A 20,111-nucleotide genomic window follows, 5' to 3' on the forward strand; every position below is an offset into this window, starting at 1 on the left:
GCTCAACATCACTAATCATCAGAGAAATGCAAATCAAAACCACAATGAGATATCACCTCACCCCAGTCAGAATGGCTATCATCAACAAGACAAATAGTAACAAATGTTGGAGAGGTGGTGGAGAAAAAGAAACCCTCATACACTGTTGGTGGGAATGCAGACTGGTGCAGCCGCTATGGAAGGCAGTGTGGAGGTTCCTCAAAAAATTACGAATAGAATTGCCATATGACCCAGCAATCCCTCTCCTGGGTATCTACCCAAAAAATCTGAAAACATTTAGAGATAAAGAAACGTGTGCTCCAATGTTCATTGCAGCTTTGTGTATGGTGACCAAGACATGGAAACAACCAAAATGTCCTTCGATAGATGAATGGATAAAGAAGTTGTGGTATATATACACAATGGAATACTATTCGGCAGTAAGAAAAGATGATATAGGAACATTTGTGACAACATGGATGGATCTTGAGAGAGTAATGCTGAGCGAAATAAGTCAGACACAAAAAGCAGAGAACCATATGATTTCACTGATGTGTGGTATATGAACCAAAAACAACAAAAGAACAAGACAAACAAATGAGATACAGAAACTCATAGACACAGACAATAGTTTAGTGGTTGCCAGAGGGTAAGGGGGGCAAGGGGTGGGGGGTGGGAGTTGAGGGTAAGGGGGATCAAATATATGGTGATGGAAGGAGAACTGACTCTGGGTGGTGAACACACAATGGGATTTATAGATGATGTAACACAGAATTGTACACCTCAAATCTATGTAACCTTACTAACAAGTGTCACCCCAATAAACTTCAATTAAAAAATAAAGAGGTGGTAAAATATAATTAAAAATAAGAATTATTAACTCAAAGTCAACATATTTTTTAGGGGAAATTAAGGGAATACAATAATAGAGAATCACACAGGGGGTTTTGAAATTTAAAAAAAATCTAAGCATATTGTGACTACCAATTTGTGCTTTTTAATTGCCACGGGAATGTGGAAAACAATTTCGGGAATATAATCAATAATGTTGAAAAGATTTTTTAGGGTGTTAGGTGGGCACTTGTCTTATTAGGGAGACCATTTCATGGACAGTGTAGATGCCTGACCACTGTGCTGTACACCTGAAGCTGAAGCTGAATGATAATGAATGCCAACTATAACTATAACTATAACTATAACTATAACTATAACTATAACTATAACTATAACTATAACTATAACTATATATATATATATAGTCATAGGATGTGGCGTACAGTCATAGGGAATAGAGTCAGTGGAATTGTAACAGCTATATACAATGTCAGAGGGGTAATAGATTGGGGGAGTGAGGTTATCACTTTGTGACAGGTGTAAATGTCTATCGATTACATTGTTTTTTACACCTGAAGCTGATAATAAAAAGAAATCTAAGCATAAAAAAAGAAAAAATCTACAAGTGAAGAAAATTGTGGAGTGCAAATTGTTCACTCATAGTTTGTATCACTTCTTTTTAAACTACAAATAAAAGCAAATATTTTAAAAATAGTCCATCCATATTCAGATTTTAGCAGTAGATATACATTCATAACAGCATATGAAAGCATCACTTTTTCTCCTATCATGACCAGGAACTGTTGCCATCTCCCCGAAGAGAAGACTCAAAACACTGTGACACTGTTGTATAGTAAACCATTGTTCTCAAGGACTCAAGTTCACTGACAAATTTAGTCTCAACAATAATCACAAAATATGGTAGATAAGAAATCCCTCAGGGGTGATATGATTCTCGTGAGAAGTTATCACATTTGCATTCTGTAAAGGTACCTCTTGTGATACCTTTTGTAAGTCTCTGTTCCAGCCATATAGCAACATGTAATCAACTAAAAGCTGTAGGAACTAACCTGGCTACAGAAGTTGAGTATCTAAGCACAGCACCCATACTGGTCTCCAGAAGGGGTTCAGAGCTCCTCTCTGGTCCTCTCCCTGTCCCCCTACACAAGTAGTGAAGGAGTGCTGAACTGATGGGTAAGATTCTTGAACACTTGTTGAACCAGTTCCAGTGGGTGGAGCTTTGGGACTATAAACAATCCGATATAATTAGAAAGCTTCTTTCTGGATTCATTCCCTCTGGAGCTGGTAGCTGTGAGCTTTTATTCTCAATGGAATCGGCAAATTCTGGTATTTGATTTTGTTTTAAGGGAAATGCTAAGTTACTCATCCTGCTTTGGTTCTGAGTTCCAGGCTGTTTCAACCCTAAACCTCATTGTGGTCAACTGAACAGTGTGCTGAACTGGAGTTTGGAGCCAATGTCCCACTTAAAAAATGTCACTTTGCTTTCTTTTGCCATACTTTTACGCACATGTACCACTTTTAGAACACACAAGGGTGGTAGGGCCAAGGCAGGATTTAAGTATTCCTGAGTCCCCTGGCCTATTACCACCATAATTCCATCCCTTAATAGTGCCTGGATCTCACCTCTGCCCCTAACACTGACATGATCTCAGCAAGCAGAGCAAATATATGCCCCAGGAACTGACATTTGGAGAGCAAAGTCCCACAAAAGAGATTGAGGTTAAATTCTCAACCTTGAAGCACTTCTTCCATAGGTTTACAATATAATCTTCCACGCAACAGGCAGGTGTTGGTACTGATGTAAACGTCCATTTAGAGCTATGGTAGTCTTTCTTGTCCATGACTTCAAATTGCAGGAGCAGCAAGGTCTGCAACATGACGGAGGCCTTCAAAAAATAAGCAGCATGACATTTTTGGCCTATTGGATTATTAGATCCAAATAGTCATATGGCCAACTAGATGGCAGGCCCAGATTCTGTTCCTGTTATTCTTATTTTAATCTGCATCCAGGAAAAAAAGAGAATGGTGGCGAAATAAAATTCCGGGTGTCATGTGCCTTATCTAAAGTTTTCTGACTCCCTTCTCCACCACAGGTTCTCATGTTGACTTTGATTTGGACATTATATAAATCCTAATCTATGGATTTGTGGAAGATAAAGGGATAGAGTAACAAAAAAATAACCCGTCATGATTTGCAAGGCTTGAGACAATACATTCCTTGCAATGGATTTCCTGATCAGGTATCTTCAGTGAGCACTGCCAAATATCTAATCATGGTTGTGATTTCAGACTTCAGAGTGCGGTTGAAATCACTGCAGAGAGGTAGATTTCACCAATAAAAATGAATTGAGGTGTTTAGTGCGTGGGGAAAGGAACCTCTTGGACTGAGGTAGAGAGGAAAATTTAATGAAAGGAAAAACAAACCAAAAAGGCATTGAATAATGCCTGTACCCAGAATGGCTTGGGTTTGAGAATTGGTTTGGTATGCTCTCCAGTCATTACTCGCCTAAAACACCCCCACCTCTTTATGAAACTAGGGGTTAAGAAGAGCTATGTGTATAAGGTTAGTGTCTTAATTTGGGATTCCTCAGAAGTAGACCCTGAGATAAAGATTCTAATGCAAGTAGTATATCTAGGAGTTGACCCCAGGAAACGCCCACAGGGAAATGAGGAAGTAATACAAGGAACGGAAAGCAGTCAATAAAGAGTGTGTTATCAACAAAGGTACGACTGTAGGTGAGTGGAGCTTAATCACATGGGTGAAAACTGGGGAATCATATAAATCACATACCTTTAAGTGACCTTGCTCAAGGGGTGAGAGAGCTGGGGTACTTATACAACAACTCCAACCAGTTTTGGGTTGAGAGCCACTCTCAGAGGCATTAACCCTCTAGATCTTCCAACCTATCACGCAAAGGGTAGAAAAGCCTTTCAAGGCCTCTTATAAAGGCCTCTTCTAACTGCCTTATACTGGCAGTTAGAAATCAGCAGGAGCACACAGAAATGGTAAGGCTGAGGAACAGGGAATAAGACAGATGGCATTAGCTACATGTATTTGAACCACAGGAAAATCTTACCCCTTATCTATCAAGGAGGGGAAGGGAGCTTAGGCAGACTAAAAGAAGGAGATGTGGGATAGAATACTGACAGAAGTTTGAAATTTGAAACTTAAGGATTTCAGGAGTTGATAAGAACACCTGGAGAGAAAGCAATGTGGACACCAGCATTATTGTGGGTCTTGAAACTAGCCCAGGAATCTGAACTGCATTGGCTACTGGCAAAGGTCCCCACTGTGATCTTCTATTGCCATTAATTGGGAAATAATAATTTATTTTAGTGACAGTATCATGAGTTGGGTAGAGGCTTTTCAAACCAAACACCCAACAGCTAGGAGAGCTGCAAAGATTCTAGTTCTGTAACTTCTCTTCACTGGGAAATTTCACACAGTGGACAAAATTGGGGGGCATAATTCATGGGAGAATTGTGTGATCCGACAAATCCCCAACTTTTCCATATAGCATAACCACTCATATGTCAAGGAGCCAGGGAATAAGAAGGAACTGTGCAATAAAGACAAAGATACAAATGGCTATGATGAAAATGATATTATTGAGCTCAACACCTTTTTTTGATTCTAAGGAAATTAAGGTCTGATTATCCAATTGATCAACAAAGACAGAAGCTTTATGAGGGCCTCAGTGTGAGTCCAAGGGTTGCTGGGAAACCTATTCAACTCTTGTCTTTTATAGATAGAGGCCTTGAGTGAAGGAAACTACTTAGGGTCCCTGTACTAATTATTTCCCTCCTTGCACGTTCCCCAAACAAGGAACCAGGTTGGATCAGATTTCAATATCATCAATTGGATCATTTCTGCTAGTGGGCTGGATCATTGTGAATTTATGAGTGCATGCACGCATATACCTGCAGATTTTCTTCTGCTTCCTCTGGCCTCCAAGCAGCTGACATGGTAAACTGACTATGCTGCTTTTTCTCCCCAACATGGCTGCCAGGTCTAGGGCAGCCCATCAGTCTAGGCCTGTTGCTTGAAATGGGATATCTTTGTTGGACTTTTAAATTCTCTATGACACTTTCTCTGCAGAAAATTGACAGTAAGTGAGGTTTCCCATAAAGACTTGGGGCACTTTGTATCCCCAACATTATATTATTTGGACTGTGCTGCCATCTGGTGTTCATTGTATGGGCTTCCTTGGTTGGCTATGTTCAACAAAGCTCCTGTACATAATCTAAGATGGGGAATAGAATAGGTGGTGAATTTTTCAGTAAATACATAGTGTGGTCTTTAACATCCTGAATAAAAGAGTTTCACAAGTTTGTGAGGGTGACAACAGAGACATTCAATGAACATCTTAGAAAGCTGAATTCCACATCTCTTTGGACCAAAATGACTCATAGCTGCCATTATATGGATTAGGCAAATGGCCCCATGAAAAAGCTCGAAGAACTTACCTGCAGATTTTCTCCCCTAAAGCAGACGTCACATACAGCTTAGCTATTAACTCTTTGGGTAAACAGAGAAATAACAAAAAGTAGAGACTGTTAAATTTCCGTGACAGAAGTTCAAAGACACTTTACTGTACCTACTCCCACCCTCCATCTTCATTCCTCCCTAACAAAAGAAATGCTAAAAGAAACCATCATACACTGCTGGTGGAAATCTAAGTTGGTATAGCCACTATGGAAAAAGAGTATGGAAGTTCCTCAGAAAATTAAGATTAGAGCTACCATATGACCCAGCAAGCCCACTTCTGGGTATCTACCCCCAAAATCTGAAAACATTTATTCAAAAAGACATATGTACCCCTATGTTCATTGCAACATTACACATGGTAGCCAAGAAATGGAAACAACCTAAGTGTCCTACGATCGGTGATTACATAAAGATGATACATATATATAATAGAATACTACTCTGCCATCAGAAAGGATGAAATCCTGCCATTTGCAACAACATGGCTGGATCCTGAAAGTATCGTGCTAAGGGAAATGAGTCAGACAGAAAAAGACAAGAACCATACGATTTCACTCATGTGGAATACAAAACAGAAAAGTAACACACGAACAAACAAAACAAACTCACAGACTCAGGCAACAGAAGGGTGGTTACCAGCGGGGAAGGGAGGGGGTGGAGGATGAAGAGGATAAAGGGAATCAAATATATGGTGACAAAAGGAGACTAAACCTTGGGTAGTCAGCACATAATGCAATATACAGATGATTTATTATAGAAATGGACACTTGAAACATATACAAGCTCTGACAATTAAGTTTGCAAACTTGTTGCAACGACGTTGCTAACCTTTTTTGATGTCAGAGGGATTATTCACTATGAATTTGTACCAGTTGGACAAACAGTTAACCAAGTTTACTATCTGGAAGTGCTGAAAAGCTGTGTGAAAAAGACAAAACCGACCTGAACTTTTCACCAACCATTCATGGCTCTTGTGTCACGACAATGCACCAGCTCACATGGCACTGTCTGTGATGGGAGTTTTTAGTCAGTAAAGAAGTAACTGTATTGGAACACCCTCCCTATTCACTTGATCTGGCCCCCAAAGATTTCTTTCTTTACCCAAAGATAAATATTGAAAGGAAGACATTTTGATGACATTCAGGACATCAAGGGTAATACAACGACAGCTCTGATGGCCATTCCAGAAAAAGAGTTCCAAAATTGCTTTGAAGGGTGGACTAGGCACTGGCGTCAGTACATAGCTTCCCAAGGGAAGTATGCTAAAGGTGACTGGAGTGATATTCAGCAATAAGGTGTGTAGCAGTTTTTATATGATGAGTTCGCAAACTTAATTGTCTGACCTCATATAATGTTATTAACCAATGTCACCCAATAAATTTAATAAAAATTTTAAAAAATAAAGTAAAAAAGACAAAAATCTACAAAGAAGAAAGAAATGCTCAACTAATTGATTAGAATTGAGGACTCTCACTGGGCTGTTTTCCAGTGCACAGAACTTGGGGGTATCAGTAAGACCCTCTTAGTTTATCATTTTCTCCCACTCCAGTGACTGCAGCTTTTAATTTCATTGGAGTGGAAAATCCAATATTCTATTTTGAACTTAAGAGCTCTGGATTTAGGTTTAGAGCCACAGCACCAGCTACTGAAGTATTATTTTGCTTACCTTCACTTCCTTTGTGGGCCTTACAGAAAGAGCAGTTAAGCCAAGGACAAATTTGGGTATCTCTGGGTCCCTTGATCTAACATCATCCTAAACTCATCTCTTACCAGCACCCCAATTTCACCAACCTCCAACAAAGTACAAGAGCCTAAGTCCTAATACTGAAAATAGTTATAGGAATCCAATCAGGAACATATCAGTAAGAAATAGGAAATCTGGACCATGAATAAAAACTTGGAAGAGTCCAGCAGACAGCGGGTTGTCATTCTAGATCTATTCCTATATTGCAGAACCATTATGAGAACACCAAGGATGTGAAAAATGCTGACTTGCACTCAGAGCTACCCAAAGATTTGCCAGTGGCACACTAAATAGAATTTGATAAGAAATGCAACAGATCTTGGTAGATGGGAGGAAGCAACTCTTTAGTGGTTCAAATCTTGTTTTGATAACTAACACCACTGACCTGTGTTCCTAGATTTCATTTATTATGTGTTTCACACTAGATTCTGATCCATTTTATCTGTTCCCTTATAAACTGACCTTGACTCTGATTAATTGCACACTAACAGTTTCATGTGACAGACCCAGATTCTTTCCTGAATAGACAGCCCCTGTAGCAAAAGCAGTAATGTAAAACATTTCGTTTGTTCCCCTACATTTGCCAGACCTCTCTTGCATATACACTGGACCACGTGACTAGTTTGGGACAATGAAATATAAGTGGATGTGACGTGTCACGTCTGGGCTGAGGCAACAAAGTGACTACATGAGCTTCTCCAGCCCCTCTTTTTTCCCTACAGGAGCAGCTGAATGGGCCACATGTCTCAGATGGTGAAGCTACAAAACAGTGGAGCCTAAGTCAACCTGGAACCTTGAGTGACTCTATGGAGCAGATCCCCTTCCAGTCTCACATCTCTCTCACCTGCAATAGGATCTGTAGTGTGAGCAAGAAATAAATACCTGGTGTATAAAATTTCTGACACTTTGAGATTATTTGTTATCTGAGCATGATTGTATTCCTATAGAAGACAGCCCCCTTTCTTCTGCATGCATAGTGCTTATTTCATACTTTTAACTTAGTTGTTAATAAATCTACAGACTCCTCTGAACTGGCTCTATGTGACAGAAAATCACACACATGTCAGCAAAGCTTTAACTTTCAACCAAATATATAGTAGTGAGCAATACAATTCAGTAAACACAACTATTTTCTACTGCACAAAAAACAGGAAATAATTAAATTTCTTATAGACATTTCTTTATTATATTTTCCCACTTGAATATTTAGAGAATAATTTAAATGTAATTCATACTGACAGCAAGCACAGTATCAAATATTAGTGTTTTTTTTAATATTTTTCTGTTCTCACCCTTTATTCCTTTAGGGGAAAAAATATTTAGATGATCTCAAAGAAACAATTATTATGCTAATCACATTATGCAGTAATACAAGCCCATACTCAATAGAAAAGAAAGCAACAAAGAAGTGAAAAAGTCTTTCTCCTCAAATCATTTTAATTCATTTTTCCACAGCCATATAAATTTAAAGTATGAAACAACAATAATACAGCTATAGAATCTAGGTTCTCTTTCAAAGCAGCGGCATATAAAACATAGAAAAGCTAAAACCTCAGCACAAGCTTAAAAAGAACAAGGACTGGGAGGATTTTGATGAAGACATGAAATGCACAAAACACAGTACACAAAAATACTAGAATGCATAAAATATAAAGCTACACATTTCAGGTAGAAAGCATTGTAAAATATATAAAATATGCAAGAAATCAAAATCAAAAAGATTTTTCTTAAGAGTACCATGAATACACTGGAACTGGCAATTAGCATTTGAAGATGGGAACAAGAAAATAGCAGTTTCCCATTTACAACTTTATTTCTAGGCTTTAGGATTTCACCTTCTTGACATCCTTCTTTCCAGAGCTCTCAGTAGCTGACTCTGCTTTTCTTTTCTGTGACTAAAATGGAAACAGATTTAATGTTCTGCTCCAATATGCATATTTTTAAATGGCCCAACAATGTTAAATCTAGGATGTAAATGCATTAAAAAAAAATTTTAACATGAATATTCACTTAAACGTTATACTCACAGTTAATGTTCTATATAGCCCAACAAACTATATAACCCAATGTAAAATAACCTTCAAAGATGTTTCTTTTTAAGACATAAAATATGCATCAAAAATAGTCATCAAGTGTCTACTTTCACATAGTACTATAAACGTCCTCTTATCTTAAAGAACTACTTAATACTTAAAGTTTTCTGGGCAAAAATGTTATTTATGAGTGTACTACTTTTAAAAACTGTACAATAGATGTTAAAATACCACATTTCATATATTCTATGATGCACATTTCTTTCCCACATTAACATCTCTGAAATCAGGATGCATCTTACAACAGATCACAAATTATAGTTAATTGGCAACAGTTTTTCTCCGTGGTACATAAAATAATGCTGTGTCTTACAGTAGAAGGCATCTCAGACTTGATGAAATATGGTAGTTTACATAACTGCACTCAAATAACATGACCTATTAAAGACTATTTTAAATTGTAGCAATACAAGGCAACCTGACTGGATTGAAATCAAGTCAACTTATTACTCAACAGTTAACTTATTAGCAAGTAAACCAAGTAAAGCTTTGCTGCCTGCTTAAAGTTCTCATTTGCACTCGTAGTTCCACAAAGATCAGAAAACTTATTTATCAAATAAAAACTCCATTTCAATTTCAGCCTCAACCCATCCCATCCCACCTCCCTCCTACTACTCTCCACGACAACTCTAGTATCAATTAGAAGGGTTTTACTTGCATTATACTTTTGCTGAAAGTCATGAGGAATTTTTTAAAATACTGAGCCCTGTTACTAGGGAGTTCCTAACTTTACGTTCTTTAAACAAATAGGAAACATGTGGTTGTAGTTTAATTCTTTCTCTGTCAAAAACAAATTAGCAGTTCATAAAACCAGTTTTTATAATAGGTATCACTATAGCATTAAACATAATATAGGCATTTTAATTATGTAAAAAAATGGGATCTACCTAAAAGTTAGGAAAATGCTGAAATTTTTACCATTGGAGTTTTAGTTGCCCGTTTCTTCTTTTCTGCTCTCTCTCTTTCCTCAATTTCCATATTTTCTTTCTCAATCAATGAAATAAGAGTATTACAGCGTCTCTGGAATTCCTAAAACAAATAATGAAAAATTTTTAATTTCTGAAACCCAGGAATAATCTTTAAAGAGTGATCATTCTTTAATTGTACTATTTCTGTGGTATAGAATTTCTAAAGTTGGTGTTCTTCAGAACAATATTCATATAGATTAATGGATTCAACCAAAAAAATATGAGTGGGTAAATGTCACCCATACCTTGAAATATTACTCAGCAATAAAAAAACAACTCTTGGTACACACAACAATCTAGATGAACCTCAAAGGAATTATGCTGAGTGAAAAAAGCTAATCTGAAAAGGTTACATACCATATTATTACATTTATATAACATTCTTGAAACGACAAAACTTTAGAAATGGAGAACATATCCATGGTTGCCAGGGGCTAGGGAAAGAAGGGCGAGTGGGTGTGGCTATAAAAACCCAGCACAGTGGAGTTTTGTGGTGGTGCTGGTTACATCTACATGTAATAAAACTGCATTGATCTACACGTAGACAAGTGCATGTATAACTGATGAAATATGAATAAGCTCTGTGGATTATACTAAAGTCAATCTGCTGGTACTATAGTTATGCAAGATGTTACCATCAGGGAAAACTGGGTGAGGGGTACCAAAGACCTCCTTGTACCTTTCTTTACAACTTCCTGTGAATGTATAAATATTTCAAAATAAAATGTTAACAAAAATCATGTTAACAAAAAAAATAATAAGGGGATGTCCTATTGCCAAAATAAGTTTTGAAAATACTGTTTTAAAAAGTCAAACAGATTTCTTTACTACAGGGCTCCTCAGGGACTTCAAGTTCCTGACCAGCACTGTCAACCATTAGGTAAGAAACATAGAATGCAAGCAGTCCTCAAAGCTGTTCAACCAATGGAACTCTCTTCTCATAGGACATCTTGTGGGATCAGAATTCTGAGGAGCAAATCTCAGGAGACATTACTGCATTTGTTAATTTGGAGCAAACAATAGCTAAAAAGATTTTGCATTAACCTTGCCACTACCTATATTTCATTGCCAGCAAACCAATGCACCCAATTATAAATTTTTTTATGAATGTATGGTGAGCATTAAGCATTTGATTCATTAATATAGACACTCATATATATTAACCCTGTATACTTGGCTATATTTTAAAGTTAAATAACAGTTTAATACCAAATGATAAGTAACACTTTAAAATATGATTCCTCTTCCATATAAGGAAAAATATATGGTAAAATATAAAATAGCTAAACATTCAAATGAAAATACAGGTTTATTAACAATTAAAAACCCCAATAGAAACTAATAGAAAAAAAAAAAGAAGAAAGAAAAGTGGAGCTACTAAAAGGAAAGAAGAATGCCAGAAAAGTAAATACGTGGATAAGTATAAAGGGCCGTTTTTTGTGTTTTTTTTTTCTTTCTCTTTATACTCTTAGAAGAGAACTGGCACAAATAAAATTAATAAAATATAAAATGTGATTTATAATGCAAAAAAAAATAAAAAAACAAAAAACACCAATAGAAAAATTGTCAAAGTACAAGAAAAAAACTCAGAAAAATTAAAATGTCCAAATATTAAACTTTTTTTCACTCAAACTAATGATCAAAGAAATGCAAAGTAAAAGAATGCCATCTTTGTGAAATTAGCATTGATTTGCACATGCATGTGTGTGTGGTGTGTGCATCCAGTGTTAATAGTAAGATGGTGAAATGAGAACTATCATTCACTGATGACAAGAAGTCAATTTTATGGACTGAATTGTGTCCCCTCAAAATTTATATGTTGAAGCCTTAGCACCCCCACAATGTGACTAAAGATAAGGCCTTTAAGGAGGTAATTGAGGTTAAATGAGGTCATATGGGCGTGGCCCTAACCTGATAGGACTTGTTTTCTTGTAAGAAGAGGAAGACACCCAAAGATACCTCTCTCTCCACACTAGCACAGAGAAAAGGACTATGTCACGACACAATGAGAAGGTGTCGTCTACAGGCCAGGGAAAGAGGTCTCACCAGAAACCAACCCTGCTAACACCTTGATCTTGGACTAACAGTCTCCAAACCTGTGAAAAATATCTGTTTAAGCCACATGCGGACTAATACACTACCGTGTATATACCCAGAGTGCCAAAAGACGTATACAAGTGGACACTGGTCAACATTGCTCAAGCAGTAGTTCACCATAATCAGAATTGTCTGAACACTTATGGTAACCACTTTGAGCACCTCTTGCAATTGCAGAAGTCAAACGTGACTTGTATTCGTCTTTTGTTATCAGTATATACTGAGTATTACAATTTTAATAGTTTTCCTTTCTTAAACTGTGTATACATTTTTTGGCACCCTCTGTGTGTGTGTGTGTGTGTGTGTGTGTGTGTGTGTGTGCGCGCGCGTGTGTATGTTTATACATACACATATGTTTATATACATACACACACAAATAAATAGCTGACTGAACATTAACTACAGCATTACTAGTGGTTAACAGCAACTGTCTATAGGACCAATAAGTAACTTATATTTTATTCCTTATACTAGCTTATATTTTCCAAATTTTCTGTAATGAACATTTAGCTGTTGGGCAACCTGCAACATTTTTAAGAAACAGCAAATGCTTTTGTAAAGAGTTTTGTCTTTCTAAATAAAAGCCAGAAAAATAGCATACAACATAACTAATGTTACATGTAGAAATATCAATTATCTAAGCATTTTCTACTCTCTAAAATTCAAGTCAAAAAACAAAGACAGTTTAGCCAGAAAACAAAATCATTAACAAGTTATTGTTTAACTATTAAAAATAACCTTACAAAACACTGGTACATTCAAATTTCATGTGCATCTTCAATTACCCAAGGTTAAATAATTTAGGAAAAATAACACTGAAATTTTCCTTACTTACCAAAACAACACTGGTATCTTTAATATGCAGACCAAATACTCTTCATAGCTTCATTTGATAACACACATACAAATTAAACAGCATGTCATTCAATTTATCTATTATAGAAATGGCTAAGTTGACCCTGATGAGATTTGATTGCTGGTTTCTAGAGAGACTAGATAGTCTTTATTTGAAGCTGCTTTCTTGAATCATTACACTATAACCTCTGGCCATTATTATTCTCAATAAGTAATAGTTGCCTGTGACTACAGATATCTTTAGATACATATTCATGGTACATACGGGTGATTCAGGAAAAGAAACACTAATACTTTTGAGAAAGTCTCATGCAGAGAAGCAGAATGTGTCAAAATGACTATATATAGACAATAAGTTCTTACCTTCATTCCTTTTTATGTCACTAACTATTCCAGACATAGAAAAATAATCTAACTCAGAATGGGAGAGTATGAATGTTACCTTCCTAGCACAGATGATGCCATTTTCTCTAGAGATACCAACCCCACTTTTTATTCACACATTTAAAGACAGCCTAACTAAACAGTAGTCATCATAAACAGAACACCAGGTAAAATCAGAAACTACAAGGAGAAAGGCCAGATTACCAACAAAAACAGTGATGTATTTTTTGAATAATTGAGTGACTGTGAAATGACTATGAGAAATTTTGTGATGTCAAAAACATTCATCTTACGTAATTTTTCCTTTCACATACATATTCTCCTATATTCTTAATACCTATTTATCTTCCTATTTTCCTGAGATTACAGGGAGTGGTTCATGTGGTCTCAAACTGTTTCTACAATTCTGTAGTTTAATTATCGCTTTCACTCAGCATTTCTCCACACTGGGTTTAGGAATGAGGTTGTTGAGAGAAAAACTAGCACACAAGAGGAAGAAAGGAGATACAAAAATAACAAAGACAAAAGGAAAATGACAAATGGAAAATTGTTCTGCAATATTAATGGTTGTGGCAAAAGAAAAAAGCATTTCGTGTTCACCCATGTGTGGAAATGCTGGATTTTAAAAAGGTTAAACAAATTTCTTCATGGCTGGACTTCTCAGAGCTTTTCACATTGTAATGTAGATTGGAGGTATCCAGGGCAGGATTCAGTACATATCAGCATTTTCCAAATATATTTGAACACAGAACCCTTGTTCTACATAAATATCATCTATCTGCTTATCCTACTACAATGTTTCGTAGAAGCCAACTGGGGAAATGTTGTGCAGGGTAAGAATAATGGATAAGTCTATGTTTGGATCAAAGTACAAAAGAAACAGAGAAACTAAGGACAAAGAACTAAGGTATTTTACTTAATTCAGTTGACAAAATGATTTCACTGACGATTTTTGAGCAGGAGCAGTGATGTAATCAGAAATGTATTTTTGTACTCAGAAAACTTTCCTTGATACAGATTCTCAATAATGAGAGTTCATAATATTATAGACTCTCAAGATGAGAAAGGGCCTTTAAAAAATCATTCAAGTTGATGCCTGAATCCCTTCTTCTAGGACCTTGTTAATTAGTTGTCCAGCATGGCTGAATTCTTTCAACGATGGGGGTTACTTTCTACCTCCCAAGGCAGTCTATTCCACTTTTGGACAAGTTAAAAATGTTCCCCTTTCCTACCTTAGAATTTCCAACAATCAGTTCTAGGTCTTAACTTTTGTAGTTATAGAAAACAAACCAATTCCTTCTTCCGTATGACAATACTTCAAATATTACAAGGCAGCTATCATGCTTCCATCACAATCAACAACAGATCCTCCAAACACCCCTCATTTAGGCTAAATAGCCTCTACAATTATGCATGCTTCATTGAACACTTTTTTTTAAAAATTTTATATTACTAAATTTATTGGGGTGACACTTGTTAGTAAAATTACATAGATTTCAGGTGTACAATTCTGTATTACATCATCTATAAATCCCATTGTGTGTTCATCACCCAGAGTCAGTTCTCCTTCCATCACCATATATTCGATCCCCCTTACCCTCATCTCCCACCCCCCACCTCCCACCCGCCTTACCCTCTGGCAACCACTAAACTATTGTCTGTGTCTATGAGTTTCTGTTTCTCATTTGTTTGTCTTGTTCTTTTGTTGTTTTTGGTTTATATACCACATATCAGTGAAATCACATGGTTCTCTGCTTTTTCTGTCTGACTTATTTCGCTCAGCATTACTCTCTCAAGATCCATCCATGTTGTCACAAATGTTCCTATATCATCTTTTCTTACCGCCGAATAGTATTTCATTGTGTATATATACCACAACTTCTTTATCCATTCATCTATCGAAGGACATTTTGGTTGTTTCCATGTCTTGGCCACTGTAAACAAAGCTGCAATGAACATTGGAGCACACGTGTCTTTATCTCTAAATGTTTTCAGATTTTTTGGGTAGATACCCAGGAGAGGGATTGCTGGGTCATATGGCAATTCTATTCGTAATTTTTTGAGGAACCTCCACACTGCCTTCCATAACGGCTGCACCAGTCTGCATTCCCACCAACAGTGTATGAGGGTTCCTTTTCTCCACAGCCTCTCCAACATTTGTTACTATTTGTCTTGTTGATGATAGCCATTCTGACTGGGGTGAGGTGATATCTCATTGTGGTTTTGATTTGCATTTCTCTGATGATTAGTGATGTTGAGCATTTTTTCATATGTCTATTTGCCATTTGTATGTCCTCTTTGGAGAAATGTCTCTTCAAGTCCTCTGCCCATTTTTCAATTGGGTTGTTTGTTTTTGTTGTTGAGTTGCATGAGTTCCTTGTATATTCTGGACACTAGCCCCTTATCGGAGGCACTGTTTGCAAAAATCTTCTCCCATTCAGTTGGTGGCCTCTTTATTTTGTCAATGGTTTCTTTTGCTGTGCAGAAGCTTTTAAGTTTCATATAGTCCCATTCGTTTATTTTAGCTTTTACTTCCATTGCCTTTGGAGTCAAGTTCATAAAATGCTCTTTGAACCCAAGGTCCATAAGTTTAGTACCTATGTTTTCTTCTATGCAGTTTATTGTGTCAGGTCTTATGCTTAAGTCTTTGATCCATTTTGAATTAACTTTGGTACATGGTGACAAATAGCAGTCCAGTTTCATTCTTTTGCACGTGGCTATCCAATTCTCCCAGCACCATTTATTGAAGAGGCTGTCTTTGCTCCATTGTATGTTTTGAGCTTCTTTGTCAAAAATTATCTGTCCATATTTATGTGGTTTTATTTCTGGGTTCTCAATTCTATTCCATTGGTCTATGTGTCTGTTTTTCTGCCAATACCATGCTGTTTTGATTATTGTAGCCCTGTAGTACAAGCCAAAGTCAGGAAGTGTGATACCTCCATTATTGTTCTTTTTCTTAAGATTGCTTTGGCTATTCAGGGTCTTTTGTGGTTCCAAACAAATCTGATGATTTTTTGTTCTATTTCTTTAAAATATGCCATTGGGATTTTGATGGGGATTGCATTGAATCTGTATATTGCTTTGGGTAATATGGCCATTTTAACTATGTTGATTCTTCCAATCCATGAGCACGGAATGTCTTTCCATTTCTTTGTGTCTTCTTCAATTTCTTTCAAAAATGTCTTATAGTTTTCAGCATATAGGTCTTTCACATCCTTGGTTAAGTTTATTCCTAGGTATTTTATTCTTTTTGCTGCAATTGCAAAAGGAATTGTTTTTGTATTTCTTTTCTGAGATTTCATTGTTAGTATATAGGAAGGCAATGGACTTTTGTGCGTTGATTTTGTAGCCAGCAACTTTACTGTATTCGTTGATTGTTTCTAATAGCTTTTTGGTGGAGTCTTTAGGGTTTTCTATATATAGCATCATGTCATCTGCAAAGAGTGATAATTTAACTTCTTCATTCCCAATTTGGATGCCTTTTATTTCTTTCTCTTGCCTGATTGCTCTGGCAAGGACTTCCAACACTATGTTGAAAAGCAGAGGTGATAGGGGACATCCCTGTCGTGTTCCTGAACGTAGAGCAAAGGGCTTCAGTTTTTCTCCATTAATTATGAGATTAGCAGAAGGGCTTGTCATATATGGCCTTTATTATGTTAAGGTATTTTCCTTCTATACCCATTTTATTAAGTGTTTTAATCATAAATGGATGTTGTATCTTGTCAAATGCTTTTTCTGCATCAATTGATATAATCATATGATTTTTGTCCTTTATTTTGTTTATGTGATGTATCACATTGATGGATTTGCGTATGTTGAACCATCCTTGTGCCCGGGGATGAACCCCACTTGGTCGTGATGAATAATCTTTTTAATGCATTGTTGTATTCGATTTGCTAGAATTTTATTTAGGATTTTTGCATCGGTATTCATCAGAGATATTGGTCTGTAGTTTTCTTTTTTTGTGCTGTCCTTACCAGGTTTTGGTATCAGGGTAATGTTGGCCTCATAAAATGAGTTAGGGAGTACTGTCTCTTCTTCAATTTTTTGGAAGAGTTTGTGCAGATTGGTATTAGATCCTCTTTGAAGGTTTGGTAGAATTCACTAGTGAAGCCATCTGGTCCCGGACTTTTGCTTTTGGGAAGGTTTTGGATGACTGATTCAATTTAGTTACTGGTGATCGGTCTGTTTAGATTTTCCAGTTCTTCATGGTTCAGCCTTGGAAGGCTATATGTTTCTAAGAACTTGTCCATTTCTTCTAGGTTGTTGAATTTGGTGGCATATAGTCCTTCATAGTATTCTTGGATGATCCTTTGTATTTCTGTGGTGTCCGTGATAACTTCCCCTTTTACGTTTCTGATTTTGTTAATCAGTGTCTTCTCTCTTTTATCTTAGTAAGTCTAGCCAAGGGTTTGTCAATTTTGTTAATCTTTTCAAAGAACCAGCTCTTTGTCACATTAATTTTTTCTATTGTCTTTTTGTTCTCTATTTCATTTAGTTCTGCTCTAATTTTTGTTATTTCCTTTCTTCTGCTGACCTTGGGTTTTACTTGTTCTTCTTTTTCTAGTTCTTTAAGGTGTAACATGAGGTTATTTATTTGGGAGTTTTCTTGTTTCTTGAGATAGGCCTGTAATGAGAAATTTCCCTCTTAAAACTGCTTTCGCTGTATCCCAAAAATTTTGGTAGGATGTATTTTCATTGTCATTTGTTTCTATGTATCTTTTGATCTCTCCTCTAATTTCTTCTTTGACCCAGTCCTTCTTTAAAAGTATGTTGTTTACTCTCCATGTATTTGTGTTTTTTCCCTCTTTCTTTTTACAGTTGATATCCAATTTCAAAGCCTTGTGATCAGAGAATATGCATGGTATGATTTCAATCTTCTTAAATTTGTTGAGACTGATTTTATGTCCCAATATATGGTCTATCCTTGAGAATGTTCCATGTACACTAGAAAAGAATGTATAGTCTGATGTTTTAGGATGAAGTGCTCTATAAATGTCAATTATGTCCATTTCATCTAATGTGTCATTTAGGGCTACTATTTCGTTATTTATTTTCTGTTTGGATGATCTATCCATAGCTGTCAATGATGTATTTAAGTCCCCTAGTATAATTGTGTTTTGGTCAATTTCTCCCTTAGTTCTGTTAGTAGTTGCTTGGTGTATTTGGTGCTCCCTGATGGGGGCATAAATATTGATGACTGTTATGTCTTCTTGTTGTACAGTCCCCTTCACCATTATGAAATGTCCATCTTTGTCTCTTGTTATCTTTTTCACCTTGAAGTCTGTTTCATCTGATATCATTATGGCTACACCTGATTTTCTCTGGGTACCATTTGCTTGGAGTGTCAATTTCCACCCTTTCACTTTGAGTCTATGCTTGTCCTTGTAGCTGAGATGTGTCTCTTGGAGACAGCATATGGTTGGGTTTAGTTTTTTGATCCAATCTGCTACTCTGTGCCTTTTTATTGGTGAGTTCAGTCCATTTACATTTAGGGTGATTATTGATATGTGAGGATTTCCTGTCATTCTATCTTTAGTTTTCTGGTAAGGCTGTGTCTCCATTGTTTCTTTGCCTTTTTGTTGTTGTCTATTATTTCTGTGTGGTGGTATTCTATGATGTTTCCCTCTGTTTCTTCTTTTATTTCAGTATATATTTCAGTTCTGGATTTTTTTTTTGAGTGGTTACCCTTAAGTTTATGTAAAATAGTTTGATATTTAGAGTATTCCATTTTCTTCAGCACGCTTACTTTCTCCATTCCCATATTCCGGTTCAGGCCTTTACTCTCCCCTTTTTGAGTTTTGGTTGCCACAAATTGTCCCTGTTGATGGTGGTCGAATAGCCTCCTTTAGTATTTCTTGTAGTGCAGGTCGTGTATTAGAAAATTCCCTCAGCTTCTGTATGTCTGGAAAGGTCTTTATTCCTCCTTCATATCTAAAGGATATCTTTGCTGGATATATTATTCTTGGCTCATGATTTCTCTCTTTCAATAGTTTGAATATTTGGTTCCACTCCCTCCTGGCTTGTAGAGTTTCTGCTGAAAAATCTGATGATAATCTAATGGGCTTTCCTTTGTAAGTTACCGTCTTCTTTTCCCTGGCTGCCTTGAGGATTCTTTCTTTGTCGTTGATTTTAGACAGCTACAATACAATGTGCCTTGGAGAAGGCCTGTTGGGATTTAGGTAACTAGGTGTTCTATTTGCTTCTTGGATTCGAGGGTCCAGTTCTGTCCACAAGTTTGGGAAGTTCTCATTGACAGTTTGTTTGAATATATTCTCTGTTCCCTTCTCTCTTTCTTCTCCTTCTGGTATGCCCATTATTCTTATATTGCTCTTTCTGATGGAGTAAGAAAGTTCTTATAGAGTTCTTTCATTTTTTTTAAGTCTCAGGTCTCTTTCTTCTTCAATCTGTGTCATTTCCAGGTTTCTATCTTCGATGTCACTGATTCTTTCCTCCATCTGGTCAACTCTACTACCTAACCTGGTTATTTCATTCTTAATTTCTTCTATTGAGTTCTTAATCTCCAGAAATTCCATTTGGTTCTTTTTTAAAATATCAATCTCTTTCATAAAATGCTCATGCTGTTCTTTGATTGAGTTTCTGAGTTCATTTAACTGCCTATCTGTGTTTTCTTGTATCTCGTTGAG

The 20,111-nt window shown here is 36.5% G+C and overlaps 1 protein-coding gene across 8 annotated transcripts in view; it reads right to left on the reverse strand.

The window, feature by feature from the left end:
* Positions 1-8,483: 8,483 nt before the first annotated feature.
* SMARCA1 (SNF2 related chromatin remodeling ATPase 1) overlaps positions 8,484-20,111 on the reverse strand; it is a 127,132-nt gene continuing 115,504 nt past the window's right edge. For 2 of the 8 annotated variants that reach the window (XM_019719815.2, XM_019719814.2), the window contains 2 exons: positions 10,079-10,189; positions 8,484-8,962 (listed from right to left, as the gene is read on the reverse strand). In XM_019719815.2, coding sequence (XP_019575374.2) covers positions 8,891-8,962; positions 10,079-10,189 — 183 coding nt within the window. In that variant the 3' untranslated portion in view covers positions 8,484-8,890. Of the gene's footprint in view, positions 9,032-10,047; positions 10,190-20,111 lie in introns of all 8 variants that reach the window. The other 6 variants (XM_074323498.1, XM_074323496.1, XM_019719817.2 and 3 more) reach the window with 5 other exon arrangements.

This window comes from Rhinolophus sinicus, chromosome X (genome assembly GCF_036562045.2).
Source record: "Rhinolophus sinicus isolate RSC01 chromosome X, ASM3656204v1, whole genome shotgun sequence".
Lineage (NCBI taxonomy): Eukaryota > Metazoa > Chordata > Mammalia > Chiroptera > Rhinolophidae > Rhinolophus > Rhinolophus sinicus.